General features: G+C 39.4%; 2 protein-coding genes across 3 annotated transcripts; one reads left to right on the top strand and one right to left on the bottom strand.

The window, feature by feature from the left end:
- Window positions 1-4,980: 4,980 nt before the first annotated feature.
- LOC121649554 lies at window positions 4,981-10,503 on the bottom strand. The gene is made up of 7 exons (XM_042000482.1): window positions 10,408-10,503; window positions 10,227-10,307; window positions 10,068-10,145; window positions 9,754-9,888; window positions 9,407-9,532; window positions 8,398-8,472; window positions 4,981-8,279 (listed from the first exon to the last, which is right to left on the bottom strand). Exons 1-7 carry the CDS (start codon window positions 10,501-10,503, stop codon window positions 6,099-6,101), a joined length of 2,772 nt encoding a protein of 923 aa, XP_041856416.1. The 3' UTR covers window positions 4,981-6,098.
- A 361-nt stretch (window positions 10,504-10,864) lies between these two features.
- On the top strand, window positions 10,865-16,099 carry LOC121649555. Of its 2 annotated transcripts, none has more exons than XM_042000484.1 (8): window positions 10,865-11,075; window positions 11,681-11,805; window positions 12,462-12,545; window positions 12,873-13,034; window positions 14,600-14,696; window positions 14,807-14,922; window positions 15,251-15,455; window positions 15,647-16,099. In XM_042000484.1, the coding sequence occupies exons 1-8, from the start codon at window positions 10,865-10,867 to the stop codon at window positions 15,748-15,750; spliced, it is 1,104 nt and encodes a 367-aa protein (XP_041856418.1). In that variant the 3' UTR covers window positions 15,751-16,099. The 2 variants fall into 2 exon arrangements, with proteins under 2 accessions (XP_041856418.1, XP_041856417.1); XM_042000483.1 differs by having other exon boundaries at window positions 12,870-13,034.
- The last annotated feature ends 1,518 nt before the right edge of the window (window positions 16,100-17,617 follow it).

Genomic DNA, 17,617 nt, shown 5'->3' with positions numbered 1-17,617 from the left:
GTATATAAAGTCTATGGCCACCACCAAGACTCAACAAGCAGAGGTGTATTTACATGGGTGGCCCATTAAAACATTCAATACAAAACTAATGCTAAACACCATCCACAAAAGGCTAAATTACATTACACCATAACCATTACTTAAATTAACCTAATAACTAAAGCTAGTAAAGTAAAGAAAAACTAACTACTCCTTCCCCAACTCCCCCCTCCTCTCCTCAGGCCACTTGGAGTGTGCCAATCAAGCACACCAGGTTCTTGTCAGCTACACTCATGGGCGCGCCTCCATAACTGTGCTGAACTCCAAAATCACCTCAAAGAGATAGAGAGAGGTTAGAAATAAATCAAAACATACTGAAAATAAGCCCAAATCAATGTATCAATACACCAAATAGGATCCATCTTTAGTGAACTGAGACATCAACAAAAACAACAAATAAATGGTATCAAGGTGTACGTATTACCATAAAGCACCTGCTTAGTGAGGGGGTGTCCGGACCTCCCTCACATTTCCCTCCCCTTCGGAAGACTCCGAGTCCTCCTGACGGGACAGGAAATCAGCCACTGTATTCTGCTTCCCTGGCACATGCTGAATGCAGAACCGGTAAGGTTGAAGAGACAGGAACCATCTTGTGATGCGGCTGTTGGTATCCTTCATGGACTCCAACCATTGGAGGGCCCTGTGGTCAGTCTCAAGCATGAACTCTCGCCCCAACAGATAGTACTTAAAAGAGTCAATCGTCCATTTCATGGCGAGGCATTCCAGCTCAACCGCAGAGTACCTAGTCTCCCGCGGGAACAGCTTCCGACTCACATAGGCCACAGGCTTCCTGTCCTCACCTTCTCCCTGCAGCAACACACCACCAATTCCCCTGCCCGATGCATCTGTCTGGACTGTGAAGGGCAAACTGAAGTTTGGACTCTGTAGCACTGGCTCCTGGCACAGAGCTGCCTTCAAATCCTGGAATGCTTTCTCCTGTTCCTCTCCCCACACTATTTTCGTCTTTGATGTGCTGGTGAGATCAGAGAGTGGCGCAGCACGGGCAGAAAAGTTTTTGATGAACCGCCGGTACCATCCAACTAAGCCCAAAAAGGACTTTACCTGTTTCCTGGTCATCGGCCGCTCACAAGCTCTGACAGCCTCCACCTTGTCTTTCACTGGTTTGATCACGCCATTCCCCAGGATATGGCCCAGATATTGAAGCTCCTGCTTTGCCAGTGCACATTTCTTGGGGTTTATTGTCAAACCTGCCTGTTGGATCCTCTGTAGGACCTCCCTCAGATGGATGAGATGCTCCTGCCATGTATTGCTGTAGATGACAACATCATCAAGGTAAGCTGCGGTGAATGACTCCATACCTCTCAGAACTTTGTCCATTAGCCTCTGGAACGTAGCTGGTGCACCGTGAAGTCCAAAGGGCATCTTGGTAAACTGCCACAGACCCTGGGGTGTTCTGAAAGCAGTAACAGGCTTTGCTGCATCAGTTAAAGGGACTTGCCAGTACCCTTTACAGAGGTCAAGTGTACTGATGAACCTCGCTTGACCAACCCGCTCAATGAGGTCATCCAGTCTTGGCAGTGGATAAGAGTCAAACACTGATTGTGCATTTACCTTTCGAAAATCAATGCAGAAACGGATGCTTCCGTCCTTCTTGATTACCAGAACAACCGGGTTACTCCATTCACTGGTTGAGGGCTCTATCACACCCAGCTCCAGCATGACCTCAATCTCCTCCTTCAGCACTGGGACCATTTTCTCTGGGATCCGATATATTCTCTGCCGGATGGGAGTACTGTTCTTTAAATGGATGTCATGTTCCACCAGAGTGGTCACCCCTGGCTTTTCTTGGAAAAGGTCAGGTGGAATAATGGCCTCCAACTCCTGCTGCTGGTTAAGAGAGAGATGGGACAGATCAAGTGCAGATGAGGAACAATCGGTAGGTGTAAACTCACCCTCTACATCCTCCTCTTCCACAGCTTGGACAAACAATTGCTGACTGAGTGGAGGTTCCCGGGTTTTCCACTCCTTCAGCAAATTGATGTGAAATGTTTGTCTTGGATTCCTTCTCTCAGGCATCTCAATCTCATATGTAGCTGGACCCCGCTTCCTCACAATGCTGTATGGACCCTGCCATCGGGCTAACAGCTTATTCTCGGATGTTGGTAGAAGAAGAAGCACCTGCTGCCCTGGTTCAAATGATCTTAGTCTGGCCCCCTTGTCATACCAGGTTTGCTGACCACGCTGAACTTTTTCCATCTGCTTCTTCACCAACTTTGTTGCCTCCTCCATCCTCTCTCTCATTTTTAGGACATAGGTGAGAACGTTTGTTGCTGTACCTCCTCCCTTGCCTGTCCAGGTCTCCTGGAGTACATCAAGAGGACCTCTCACTTGCCTGCCATACAAAAGTTCAAATGGCGAAAACCCAGTTGATGCTTGCGGGACCTCCCGATATGCAAAAAGAAGATAAGGCAGCCACCTGTCCCAGTCCTTCCCACTAATCGCGACAACCTTCTTCAACATGCTCTTTAATGTTCTGTTATACCTCTCCACCAAACCATCAGTCTGGGGGTGGTAGGGGGTGGTCCTTATACTCCTTACCCCTAACAAACTGTAGACCTGCTTGAGTGTGTTTGACAAAAAATTAGTTCCCTGATCTGTCAATATCTCTGAGGGTATTCCTACTCTAGAGAACAGCTGAAGTAATGCATAGGCTATCTGCTTAGCTGTGACATCCTTAAGAGGGAAAGCTTCAGGATAGCGAGTACTGTAGTCACATACAACTAGAATAAACCGATTACCTGCCTGTGTTCTTTCTAGTGGACCTACGATGTCCATCGCTATCCTACTGAAAGGGACATCAATTATGGGAAGTGGTTGCAGTGGGAACTTTGGAACATTTTTGCTTCCTGATAACTGACACACAGAACATGACTGGCAGTAATTCTTCACTGCTGTGTAAAGACCCGGCCAGTAAAATCGGATGGCAATCCTGTCATAGGTCTTTTTAAACCCCAAGTGCCCCGCCCACGGAATATTATGACCCAGATTCAGAACCTGATCCCGCAGATGCCGAGGTACCACTAGCTTCTCTGTTTCAGACTCTGCAGATTTACAATACAGCAACCCCTCTCGAAGGATATAATGCTCTCCTACCTGATTATTGGCAGCGTTTCCCTTCTGGAGAGAAACTGCTTGTTTAAAGGCACATTTCAGAGACTCATCCTGCTCTTGTAATTGCTGAAAATCAAAGGGTATGTCAACCTCACATCCATCAGGATCTGGCAACCCTGGTGAACCAGCTTTTACAGTTCCAGCCATTTTCTCCCGTCTTCTCCTGCTCTTACTCTTTTTCTCTTTAAAAAGATTCTCTACAGGGATATCAGACTGAAAATAAGGCAACTCGGACCAGGTATCTAACTCAGCTTGTGGTGGAACCTGGGAAATTTGCTGGTTTCTCATAATCCCACCCACATCAACCTGGCTCCCAGCACTGTCCTCCTCCCCCAATGACTGAGCCCGCTTTTGTGACCTTGTTACAACATTAACAGGTTTACAAGACTGAACCAACTTCTGCAGGACTGGAATATCCTGACCCAATATAACCTGGTGGGCTAGATTCTCCACAACCCCCACCGTTAACAGGTAGGTTTGTCCCACCACCTCAATGTACACTGCTACCGTTGGATAAACCTTATGATCCCCATGCACACAGGAAATATCAAGGCCTTGTCCCATCAATTGACATTCACCCCTCAAAACTGATGGATGAACCAGTGTTTGCACACTACCTGTATCTAAAAGGGCTGGGGCTGGCTTTCCATTAACCTTCACTTCCATTATTTGGTGTTTACCTCCACACTGAACTTCTTTAAGCCCCGGTCGGGGAACAGTACAAAAGTAAGCAGTTTTGGCTTTCCTTAATGGACAGTCAGGTTTGATGTGTCCTTCCTGACCACAAAAATAACAAACAGGGTTAACAGAGGATCGGGATTTACTGGAAGATGCATTCCTGTCTCTAGGTCTGGCTAAGCCAACCGTTTGACCTGGACCACCACCCACACCTGACCCCACAGACTTACCTTGACCGGCACCCTGCTTGTGTTGAGGGTCATAACGAAAGGTCTTTGGTCCCCGTCTTGCAGCCAGGAAATTCTCCACCAGCTCCGCCGCCTCTTTGGCTGACTTTGGATTGCGTTCTTTTACCCACACTTTCAATTCAGGGGATAAGGAACGAAAGAACTGCTCCATAATGAGAACCTCTCCAACTTGATCCTTTGTCCGCTTCTCTGGCTGCATCCATTTCTGATAAAGGTCTCTGAGTCGATTGTAGAACTCTCGGGGTGTCTCTCCTGATTGGATATCCGGCTCCCTGAACCTCTGTCTGTACACCTCTTCACCAATCTCATATTTTGTTAAAATGGCCTCTTTGACTCTTTTGTAATCACATGAATCACCTGCTGCCATGGCCACATATGCAGCCCGTGCTTTCCCAGTCAAATGTGGTACAAGCCTCACCGCCCAGTCTCTCTTTGGCCACTGATAGGCTGCTGCCAAGCGTTCAAAGGTGGTCAAATACTGCTCAATGTCATCTCCATCCTCCAACTTAGGGATTGTAGACTGGGCCCAACCCCTCGTTGCTGCCTCACTTCTGGCAGGTGATTGAAGCTCAGGTTCCTCTCCCTGCTCACCCAGGTAAAAAAGTAATATACTTTAATGTACTAAAAATGTACTTAATTTTCAGAAAGTACATTTCTAGCACATTTTGACTTTATGTGTTAAAATAAAGTAAACCAAAAATATATTATAAATGTATTAATTAAAAATATATTATTCCCTCAGTAGTACTTCAGTTTACTTAGATAAAGTACACTATGTAGTACTAATACTTAAATTCATATTAAGTATATTCATATAAAATATACTAACACTGAAATATATATAAGTGTTTTATTAGTATATTTACTTATTATGTACTTCGAATGTGTTAAATATAAGTTTAATGTCAGTGTATTTGCATCTACTTTTATCAAGTGCACTTTTAGCACCCTTTCAATAAGTTCACTTTTATAATACTTTTTTTTATATCATTGTTAGCACAGCAGTGTTAAAGTGCACTTAAAATAAGTATATTAATAATTGAATACTACTTCAGTGGTAAATTAGTGTATTCTTGATAAGTACACTATAAACCAGAACAAATTCATCAGTATGTAGCCATTTCTTTTAGTGTGCTAAGATCATTTTAAAATAATGTACAATAACAGTTAATTTCTGCAGCTGACCTTTTCTCTTCAATATTTTAAAATAATGTATTTTACCAGCAAAATGCAACAATGCTGTTATGTAACAATACCTTTTCTAATTGAAAAAATATCCTTACTTTTCTATTTCAATTTTAAAATGTTAGCAATTAGTGTTATAAAGTATTTGGACTATTTCAACAGCACAGTTGTTTTTATGCAATATTTAAAGATCCATCCATTCTCCAAATGTAATGGTGAGTTTTGAATAAACATGAACATCAACAACAGAGTTCCTTTCAATTGACCATGTGCTTTTATATAATGCAGTAGTCACCAGTATTTCTAATAAGAAAACAGTACAACCTTGTGTATTTCTTATCATCACATGGAAAGTACATATTCCAAAGCTTGGATTGTTTCACTTACATTTGACAGCAATCAGAAAACACATTACACTTATGAACATATTAAGATGTGTAGATAACAGGAAATTTGCTTTGCTGCTTGACAGAAAAATTAATCCTTTGAAAGTCTTTGATTTTGCATGAAAACAGTCTGTTAAAGTTCAACATTTTGAGGCCAGGTACAGTGCCTTGCAAAAGTATTCACCCCTACAATTTTGTTTGTGTTTTGTTATACCACAACTGTTATACTAACTGTTTAACAGCACAGTCTTTGTGTGCTTGCCCATGTATGCCTTATCATTTTTACAGACTTAATCCTCTGAAGTTGCCATTTTTGGACATTGTCCACTAGTTTTAAGGCACACCAAGAATACACACTGATATGTAATCCCTATTTCTTACAATTTGGCAGTGGTTTCAGCAATTTTTCTCTAACTTCCCCAGTAACTATTTAATCTCTCTCTACATTATTTGGTAGAGGAATAACATATTGTTTGTCTCTTGATTGGATCAAAACACATTTCCTGTGGAACAGGTCAGTGGGCACCGCATAAACATTCCTAGATTCTGACACCTCAGACATAAAAGTGGAAGCAATGTTCAGTTGACTATCCTTGCAGAGCTGTCCCTCAGTCTTCACAAGCTCCTTTACCAATATACAGTGCAATGACAAATCGCCTGCTCTGAATACTGACATGCAAAGAATTCTACATAATCTTCCATCCTGTAACTCCACTGTTGAGTTGATCCTTTTTTTTAGACTTCTGTTACTGCTGGAATGATACAGTACGCCTTTTACAATGAAACGGTGAAAACAAACACAGTGTTCGACTGTAACACTTAGCAAGTCTTTGATAGCAAGTTTTTCTAATGCTGACAGTTTGTGATGACAGGGATTACCAAAAACCCTGACATTTTCATTCAGGGTAGATGAATTAGAACTTGATACATTGCTGTTTAGGAGATGTGAAAAAATGCATTTCACCCCTTCATTAGCATCTACCATGTACTTTTCGGCTTTTTGTGTTAGACTCCTCCAGCAAAGAAACCTTTTAACTATTTGCTCTGGAACATGTGTTGTCCCATTGAAGTACTGTAACAAAGTGCCATTAAATGATTCAAAGGAAAAGGTTGATGTGGCCCACAAAGGGCCCCAGTTCCTAACACTTGCTGCAAGGTGTGTCAGAAGATGGACATTAAATGTCATATTTGCTGCACCATATAACTTCTCAAACTGCAGTGAGAACTTCTTGAGAGCTCTTTCAGCTACTTCAATATCACAGCGTTTCACCTTTTCTCCCAAAAGAATGTGCATAGCGAACACAAACAGAAAAAGGTGGTTCCAGAACTTCTTTAGTAAGACCCCATTCAGTAAAGGCAGGCAATAGAATAACAGGAATGACCTCCACTCTGATGCTTTCCAATATTTTCTGTCTGCAACAGATCGTGGTACTCTTGTTATCTCAACAGGGGGTTGAATTGCAATGAGCTCTTTGTCAATGCGGTCTGATTTTGCTCCTAAGTACCACTCTTTGTCATGATTTCTTGAGTCAAACCACAGTTTTGCTAATTGCCTTGTCACACCAAGGCAGACACAATGCTGATACTCTGGAACAAATCCATTTATCATTTGAAACTTTGTGAGTTTCATTAATGGTGAAGGTCCTTTTACTCCCATTACTGGACTGTCTGGTGTTGCAGCCATTGCGTGATCAAAATGCTTAGCTTCAGTTCTAAGATGTGGTTTTGGGCCTTTGTTTGTGTAAGGACCACCACCAACATGGTAACAAAAATCACATCCATAAAAGCCATTAAACTGTTTGGTGTTTCTTAGAAGTGGGCGAGCAACTGAATCTGAACTGCATATCAGAGCATACACTTTGGAGACATGTTGTACATTTGCTGAGTCCTTCCATTTAATACCATTTTGTTCTAAAATTTGCAGTTCATCAACAAATGGCTTCAAATATGTTAAGAAGTTTGGCTTCTTCTCGCCAAACCAGAGACAAGGAAGACAGATATTTGCCTTCCGTTCTTTAGGTTCAAGTTCTATAACCTGGCACTGAATGGGCCAAATTTGATACTTTGAACTCCTGAAAACTGGAATTCCATCACAGTTCCAAATTAAAGTTATGTCATCCTCACCTAATTCACCTGATTCTTTGAGTTTATGGTACTCTTCTCCACACTGTATATCTGACATGACATCTGCACATTGCCAGTCTTTTTTTAAACTTTGGTTTTGTTCAAGCAATGTTTTGATTTGTGAATCCAAACTAAGCACTAGAAAGAAACACCCACTTTTGAGACAGCTCTCTGAATCAGTTACTGCATTACAAGCTCCACACTGTAGTTCACTGGTATTATTTACCCCCAAGTAGTTTTCACATGCTGGACAGTAAAAATGGGGGACATAATTTCCATATTGTCCATAAGCTTTGTGAAAAAGGTATGTGGTTACTGGTACCATTCCAGGGAAATGTTCATTAACAATCTTCAGTAGATGTTCCAGTGCCACACCTGTCACATTGTGCCTTAGTACATAAGACATCAGTAAGATTAAACTTTGTCCCTTTGTCAGTGGAGCTCCAGGATACGCTGGATCATCTCCATCCAACAAAAATGTCTCTGCCTGCGAAGACATAAAAAAGACAAGATACTGTAGAAAACTGTTACATTCATCTGCATTAAAAAAGATTGCTTACAGATTTACAGAGAAAACATAATGTACAATAATACATGTTAATAACCTGTTGGTTTGGTGTCTCTTGCTGATCAGTTGGAGTAGCAGGCACATTGCATCCTGGTTGCTTCTCTAACATGTCCTGGCAAAATATAAATGGAAGCATAAATATTTTCATTTTCATTTCCTTTATAGTTTTGACATATAAAACAATACTAGTGCTCCAAAAGATAAGTGGTAGGTACTACAAGTCATATGGTAGTTTTTACATTTAAAGAATTTGCCATGTTGCCTTCTGGGGTTGTTAGCAGAGAGTTATGCAAATGGAATATACACTAGCTTCATATAAAACTGATGTGATTTCAGGGGAAAGGATGAATGTAGTGCCTGTATTCAGTAAATATACAAAATGTGTAACTCCTTGCCCAAACCTAGAAAACAAATTAACTCTATTAACAAATCAGAAACAAGAATACTGAAAAGCACTAATCCTTGGGTGGATGCAAGACAGGGCATCTGTTTCTATCAAGACAGTGAGTTCAAACATTAAGCCAAAACTGCATAATAATGCTTAATAAAAAACAAAATTGTTGTATTGGCGGAATAAAAAACATCAGATTTAAGTCACATTAAGCAAGTTAAGCCACATTTGCATTATATGTGCAGTGAAGATCTAACAGATGGATAATATCCAGGAAAATGGTGACTACAGCTTCACATACTGAAGAACTGTAGCCATCAAGTGCCAATGTAGGCTATAAGTCAGCCACCTGTTAGAAACTTTGTTAGCCTCATGTGGAACTACTAATTTGCTTGAATCACAATGTAAATTAAACATGAATGAATAATGCAATCATACTTTTAAATAGTTATATGTACACTGTAGTTATAATTCTGTGACCAAATGAGACCTTGCTGGTGTTCACTTTCAATACATGTTTATTATCGGTAGCCTATATTACTATTTGTAGACGTCGGTTTAGAAAAATAAAAAGTACTCTATTCACATTTTCTGTATCAATTAAAGGGGTTGTTTTTAGGATAAAAATAAAACTAGTAACTTGTAACTATAGTACCTGTGCTTCTGGTCCGATTTGCATATCTTGTTGATCCCCACAAAATTGAAAAGTGCAGTGTGAGTAGGTGGAGGGTGGCAATTCTAGCACTGGGTGGGTATTTCTGGAGACCCCCTCTCCGGCAGGCTGCATATAATGAAGATATAATACATGGAAATTCTCAAGTGAAGTATTAATGACAATAATACATGTATGTGTCTCATTTTAAGGAAATACACTATAGAGGCTAGGACAATCATTATTTTCATCACGTTTAATTTAATTGAAATGACTATTATACAGAAACTATACATATAGTACAACACAGCAATTAATATCTACAATTTCAATTGCTGGTATTTTAATACCTCTGATGAATCTCTGTTTGGTCTGTCCTGAAGCAGATGCTCTGTTATTGGAGTGACAAGATGCTTTCCTCTCAAACATTCTAAAGATGACTGACCGCTTGGTCCTTCTGCAACAAGGCCCTCATCGGGAACATTCTGATCATGAGACAGCACATCGATTTATTTAACTATAATACTGTAAACATTTAGGGTATGATAAACATAAATAAAATTATGGATGAATAAAAGCTTTAGAGGAAAGTAATATGTATTTTGTGAACCCCTTCATTTTATTTCAGAATGGAAACATAAAACATAATGATCACTGTTTTTACCTGTTTGTTAGTTGTGGGATTGTCTCCTGGATATTCCTCCAGAGAATATGTTCGTTCACCGTTATTTGAAAGTGGAATCTGGGGAGAGCAGTTGCAATGTCAACTTGCATGTAACACTATCTGCAATTCATATTGTTGCAAATGAAAAAAATGGTCTACCTCTTTCAAGACTCCTCTATTGTTAGTTGTACAGGATGCACTGAGGTATTTCTTGTAATTTCCTCTGCAGTTTAAAGTATTCTGCAATGAACAAGACAGTTCTTGCGTTTAAAATGAAGAATTATTCATCTTATTCTATAATCACTGCTGTTGTTGATAATAAATGTGAAAGCTCAAATACCTCGTTCTCCTTTGCTAGCCGTCTGTATTTGGTTGCCTTTGAAGGTTGGCTCGACTCATTCAGCAGATATTCTTTGTAATGTCTTTTGGGTGCCATGTCTGCGGGCGGTTTCTCTAAGCCCGCTAAAATACATCCATGGGTAAAGTAAAGTGCAGAGGGCGCGCGCAGTGTCCTGGATAAAACGTCATCGTAAACGTGCGCATGCGTGCATGGACATTACGGTGTACACAGACTTTAAAAAAAAATGTAATTATATATATATTTTTTTTTGCAAGAACGTCTGCGTCTGACAGACCATTTTCAATGTCAAAATGGAAAATTTGAATGTGGTGGACATTTTCCCAATTGACCCTAAAGTACTCGTGGCGCTGTGCTGCCGCTGATTGGTTACCCCCGAATGCAACGCACTTGAATGTACAGTAGATGCTGAGGGAAGCGTTGTCGCAGTTGAGTTACAATGGCGCAGTTCAAGTTCGGGATGTTTTATTTTAGGGACAACACAATTCACGTCGAAAGTACTGACATTGTGACACCTCAGTACAGACAGCAGCTCGTTCAGGTATTAAAACGGCCGGACCTCTCCAGTGAAGACGGATGGATACAAGTGTGCTGGGGCACCAGGAAAGCACCTAAAAACAAGGTGGCCGCGAAACTGCTCTTACTCGGAGGTTTGTATTGCTCGTACTCGGAGGTTTGTATTGCTCGTACATGGTGTAAAATATCTTTTGAATAACTGTTCTTTCTACTAATGACTAAGTTCAACAAGATAATAGGCAAACTTATCATTCACAAGCTGCATTAGCTAATAACTAGCTAGCTAGCTGTTAGCGGCAGACGGCAGCTAATGCTAGCGTAAATGGTGCTAACTTAGTAACTTCTGCAACTTCAGATGAGATTTTGTGTGAACATTTGTGAGCGTGCTGTGTGGAGAATGTTTAGCAAAATTGCCCACTGTAAAGAAAATAAAAAGAAAAAAATTGTTGGTACAAATTTGTTATGCTAGCACTTGCCAGCCACTAGCCTACTGTTAGTGCTGTTAGTGTTAGTGAATAATTTGCCAGGGGCTCATGCTAATGATTGTTAACGTTAACCTTGTATGTAATTTAATTTTTATGTAACTATGTTTATAAAAAAGACTTAAAGTGACTTGTGTATAATATTAGATTGACTGTGGTGCATTTCACGAGACATACAAAATACCTAAAATATTGAGCAAAAGAGGGAAAAAAAACATGGTTTTGATAGTTTGTCTGATGTATGGTTGTGGTTACAGACAACTACAAGGAGTTGATGGGGAAAAAAGAAGCCTTCCTCAAGGATGAGGACATCTGGCACATGGCAGTTGCAAGGAGAAGGACCACACCATGTACCACAACACGTGATGGAAGCAAACCAAAGGTTATTTTTGTTGCTTGTGTTGGTAGTTTCTTTAGAAAACACACTTTAATTAATAGTTATATTGTGTTGCAACTAGGGATGCCACAATACCACTAATTTTATAGATAGTTCTGACGGCATCCAATTTTGTCCATAACAAAGTCGATAACAGTGTTGCCAACTATTTTCAGTGGGAAGTAGCAAAAGCCTGCAGGAAAAGTCCTGGATGTCTCTAGATAACGTCATGTGCTAATTTGCATATATATGATGGCATGAATTTATTACATATATGCAAAATATAAAAAATATTTTAAATTAAGTTAAACTAAACTGACTGACCAGCGTTTATTTCAAGAGGCTCCTCAATGTGCATCCAAATCTGCCTCTAATGTTAAAAAACTGTTTATACAGGCTGTTGCATCGACTGTAACTGAAGTATCGTGAACAGATAGATGATCATGCACTGGAATAAATTCACTATTGTTAACTAGTAAACTAGTTAAACTCAAATAGTATTTTTAATTGTAACACATAAAATCGTTAATGAATTTATGACACTGTAATACTATGATGTTTTTTAGTTGAAATGTTTTTCTAAAAAATCTCTTCACCAGAAAGCGTCTATGGTAAAGTTCATATGTTGTTGTCATGTAATACATTCTTTCTCTTCTGTACAGAAAAAAAGAATTACTGCAACTTCCAGTCTCACTTCAGATGAAGATGAAACACAGATTGACCCATCACAAGTTTTTCAAACAAATGTAAGTATTTACGGGAATAAGGGAATATTGTGGGAGGATAAGACATATTTTCCTTTATAAGTGGCTTTAGGTTTGACAGCAGTGCAGTTGCAGAAGTGGCTTGTGGCACTCCAGCTGTGTTAGTTTTGAAATACTGACACATTGTATGATATTAAAAGATAAAATTGTGAGTAGTGAGTACTGTTACTCTAGTGAAATATGGTCTGACAATACCTTAATAAGCTGTACAGTAGGTGATAGATTCTACAAACATCTACAAAGATGGATATTTACCCCTCTTGCCTTTGCAGTTTAACATTTTACTTTTTCTGCCCTTTGTTTAAGAAGCCGAAGATGACAAAAGCTGCAAGAGACAGAGCCCTTTCCCAACTGAAATCCTCGCTGCTGAGAAGAAATCCAACAACCTCCACCTCCTTGACAAGTGATGTTGATACAGACATAGACACCAATGTGGACTTATTTGACCCACCTCAGGCTTCAGAATCAACTGTAAGTATTTACAAAACACAAGAAATAAAACTAGAATTAGGGCCCTATTGTTTCCGCGATCACAGAATTGCAGACGGAATCGCGGAATTGAGCAATAAAAACGGAATCTACTTTTTAACACTGAATATCACGGAAAATGACATAATTTGACTGAAATGCTGTTAACGGTGTCAGCGGCACAGATCTCACGCGGTGTTGTTTCAGTGCGCTGCCCTCTCACATGCTGGACCCGGTTCGGCACATAGTTACAACAGTGACAACAGTTCTAATCTGAAACGAGTTATTAACCATTCATTATGGTCTTACTCTCTCTCCTTTCTCCTCCAGCGGTGCCACGGTGCAGAATTACGCACAGGGCTTTCCACTGTATTTATACATTTATAAAAATAATTATAATAATTTTTATTTATAGAGCATTTTCCATCAAAGTGCTGTACAGTTACAGAAGGTTAAAAAACATGTGAAAACAGACACAACAATAACAACAATTCAGAAATGAATGAAAGAAAAGGCAAAAACACCTACTCATACGTGACAGTATACAAGTGGGTCTTAAGCTTGGCTTTAAAGACCTCAACTGAACATGACTGCCTGATGTCCAAGGGAAGACTGTTCACAAAATAGGTGCGCGGAAGGAAAAAGCCCGCTCACCTGCTGTTTTTTTTATTCACCTTTGGGACACTCAGATAATCAATCGTCTGGGAGCGCAAAGGTCGTACAGGTACATAAGTCTTAACAAGGTCTGACATATAGACTGGAGCAAGACCATTTAAAATTTTGTAAGTGAACAACAGCACCTTGAAATCGGCTCTGACCCGAACAGGGAGCCAATGAAGAGAGGCCAATACAGGGCTAACATGTTCATAGCGGGATAGTCCAGTCAGCAAACGGGCTGCTGCGTTTTGGACTAATTGCAGACCACGAATGCTCTTTTTGGGCAGCCCAGATAAAAGCACATTACAATAATCTAACCTTGAAGTTACAAAGGCATGAATAAGAGTCTCTGCGTCTTTCAAAGTGTACAGTACAGTTCACAGTACAGTAATTAGTAATTTGTAAATTACAGTAATTAGACCAATTGATAAAACTTTGAATAATCAGTTGACACTTCTCCTACAAGAAAACAGAATGTAACAATTGTGCGAACGATTACTGGAATTTTTTTCCAGGCTTTGAGATTTAATTGACTCTGGATTATATGTTCACACAGTATCACAGGAACATATAGTTATTTTACACCATGCATTTATTCCATACAGCCACGCTGTCCTTTCCTCCTGCGCTCTGGGAGTGGACAATATGACGGAGAGATGGTGGTGATTAAATTAGATTCTAAGAATATGTTTCTGAAACATCAGCCCGACGCAAAATAAGTACGCATGGGTCAGAGTTAGCTTAGAGCTGCGCACATTCTCCCGTCAAGTTTGTTTTTTAGAGATCACAACCTTGGCGTGAAAAGTCACGTACGCCACTTTCAGCCTCGTTTTGTGCGTACGCAACGGTTATAAATGAGACCCCAGGTGAGTCATACTAACATAGCATTGTTGACATTTTCATTTATGCAGGACCTGGGCCAAGGGGAAAGTGAAGAGGAGAGTGTCCTGATGGATCAGTCCAGATCCAGTGTTGACATGCAACAGGACGTGATGGATGCTCTGAAAGGTATTCATACAAAGAAGAATTGCTTATGTTTTTTTTTTTGTCAGTAATTGTATCGATAGGAGTCTTATCTCTCATATATCTGTGACTTGTGTTTTTTTTCCTTAATGCAGAAATTCCAGCCTTAGTCAAGTGTGTCAGAGATCTTATTACAACCATGAAGAGAATGCCACCTGTCATGGACACTGACAGTACAAGTTCTGGTTCTTCCAGTCCAGCTCCAGAAATGGTATGTTTTGCATTTATACACGTTTTGTAAATACTGCCTTTTTATTACAGGAAACATTTCATCCAAAATTGTTGTAAACTACTTGACTGTTAGCAGTTTTGTCTCTGTAGTCTCGACCCACATTTTGCACGAACTGTATTTGATAGAAACTGTTTTTTTCCATTTCAGCATGCAGTTGTTCAGAAATTATACTTTAATTCATTGAAGACCACTTGCAGAAATTAGAACTCAACTAATATTTGGCATTCAATAGTTCGGCTTTGTCTTTTAAGAAATGCTTTCCTAATACCATTTCTAATAATTGACTAACTCTATTTCCTGGACACAGATTTCCTTGGGCAACACGGGGGTGCAGATCAGCAAAAACTGTTTCCTAAGACTAAACCGAACAAGAATGTCCCTGTTCACACAGGACTTAGCTGTGCTCATCTTTGGGCGGGATGTTTTGGCATCCTCGACTCTCACAGGAAAACCAGGGCCTACTGGAACAGCGAAAGAGCAGCTAAATCCGGAAAAGCTGAGTGCCCTCGTTGGTAAGTATTGGTTAAGTCTATTTTTCCTTATTATCATTTTGTTTTTATGCCTCTACCCTTGCCTTGGCCATAGCCAGAAGCAACATGTTTCAGGTTGTCCTCATGTATGTATGCCCCCTTCTTGCTAATGTGATAACTCTGGAAAAGCATGATTTGTAACACCATTTTATTTGTCCTTTTCTATTTTACAGATACAGTTATTGCTGAATTTCCAGGAACAAATGTGTCTGATGTGAGGGCAGTGATTCGGAGAAAATGTAACAATGAGAATTTTGTGAGCAAAAAGAAACAGTAAGCAGTAACATCAGTAACTGTTTGTAATAGTTTTTGTTTGTTTGTTTTTTGGTGGACATACATTTTGAGTTTTAACAAACTGTGTCAATGTTTCACATGTAAAAGTTTCAAGAGTCAGTTTAATGTTCATCCCTGTCATTACTAGCTTCTCTGCAGTGCACAGCTAGCAGGGTAGTGCTACACAGCTATTGTTTCTTTTTATTTTTTACTTTTATTATTGTTTTTTAGTTAAGTTGTTAAAACTAAAAAGAATTCTCTGGGGTCAGATGATCCAAATTTGAATAAAAATGTTACGATGAAGAGAAACTGTTTGAAAATGTTGTTTTAGATGTTTTTAAAGATGTACTTAAATGTACTTTATTATGCACATTTTCCCTGTAATGCCGTGCATGTTAAAAATAAACTTTTTTTCTATCTCAAGTATGTTCTAATTATTTTTTATGTTTACTTAAAAGTAATTTAAAATTCAAATTAATTATATAAAAAATATACTTTCTGTGTACTGTTGAAGTGTACTTTAATGAAATACATCTAGTGTACTTTCTGCACACATAATTAGTGTACTCAAAGTATATTACTTTTGATGTGCAAAGTATAGTAGTAGTAGTATAGTAGTATACTAATGATATATCATGAGTGCTACTTTAGACATACTAAAGTACAACTTAGTGTGATTATCTGTACTATTTTGAGACACCATTAAGATGAACTATAGTATACTTAAGTACAACTTTTACATTTTTATTTAATTTTTGTAAATGTATTTAAAATGCAATGGCAACACATTATGATTACATTAGAAATACATTTCCAGTATATTCTAAATTTATTAATAGTAATCTGAGATGTTGATTAAAGTATACTTTAAATCGAACTAAAGAACATTATAAATAAGTACAGTATTAGTAGAGGAAAGTGTACTTAAGTATATTTAAGTTGATCTTAATGGTGTCTCAAAATAGTACAGTCAAGTACACTAAGTTGTATTTTAGTATATCTTAAGTAGCAATAATGACATATCATTAGTATACTAAGTACGTTTTTAGTACTCGAAAATAACACACTTTGAGTACAATACTTTTGTGCTCATGAAGTACACTAAGTGTACTTAAATTTAGTATGTTCAAGTATACTTTTTTTTCGCCTGGGCAGGATGATCCATCTGGAGTGGCGATTCAGCCCTCTGCTGCATCTCTAGATCGTCTCTCAGATTATTGACTTGTACCTGCATCAGCCGCCATCTTTGCTCCTGCTTACCAGCCTCCTTATCCCACCTGGCACTCAGGTCACTCTGGGATTGAAGACACTTCTGCAACATACTGAAGATGGAGTTCATGTCTGCTGATTCTGATAACTCCTCCCTGGAATGTGTAGCTACAGGTGGACCTCCTGCAGCTCCCTCTCCTGGGTCCTCCACTGGTACAGTGTCACTCATCTTACTGGACTTGGCATTGGCTTTGGGTCCCATAATGGCATCAGTATGGTGTGTACCCAGATCAGCAGCCACGCATCCCACTTCTGACACCAAATGTAAGGTTTAGCTCCAGCCAAAACCTTTAAAAATGCAGAATGGCGACGTCCACTGAGTTGCACATCCAAAAATAGACCACATGGGACTCCAGAGTTGACAGAGCTCTGTTTCTTTTTAATCTTTTCTTCGGTGCATTTACATAGTGCATACATTCATCCTCTCCTCGACTCACATTTCTCACATGGTATATAAAGTCTATGGCCACCACCAAGACTCAACAAGCAGAGGTGTATTTACATGGGTGGCCCATTAAAACATTCAATACAAAACTAATGCTAAACACCATCCACAAAAGGCTAAATTACATTACACCATAACCATTACTTAAATTAACCTA

This window comes from Melanotaenia boesemani, chromosome 11, assembly GCF_017639745.1.
Source record: "Melanotaenia boesemani isolate fMelBoe1 chromosome 11, fMelBoe1.pri, whole genome shotgun sequence".
Lineage (NCBI taxonomy): Eukaryota > Metazoa > Chordata > Actinopteri > Atheriniformes > Melanotaeniidae > Melanotaenia > Melanotaenia boesemani.
This window is presented reverse-complemented; position numbering and strand designations above follow the sequence as displayed.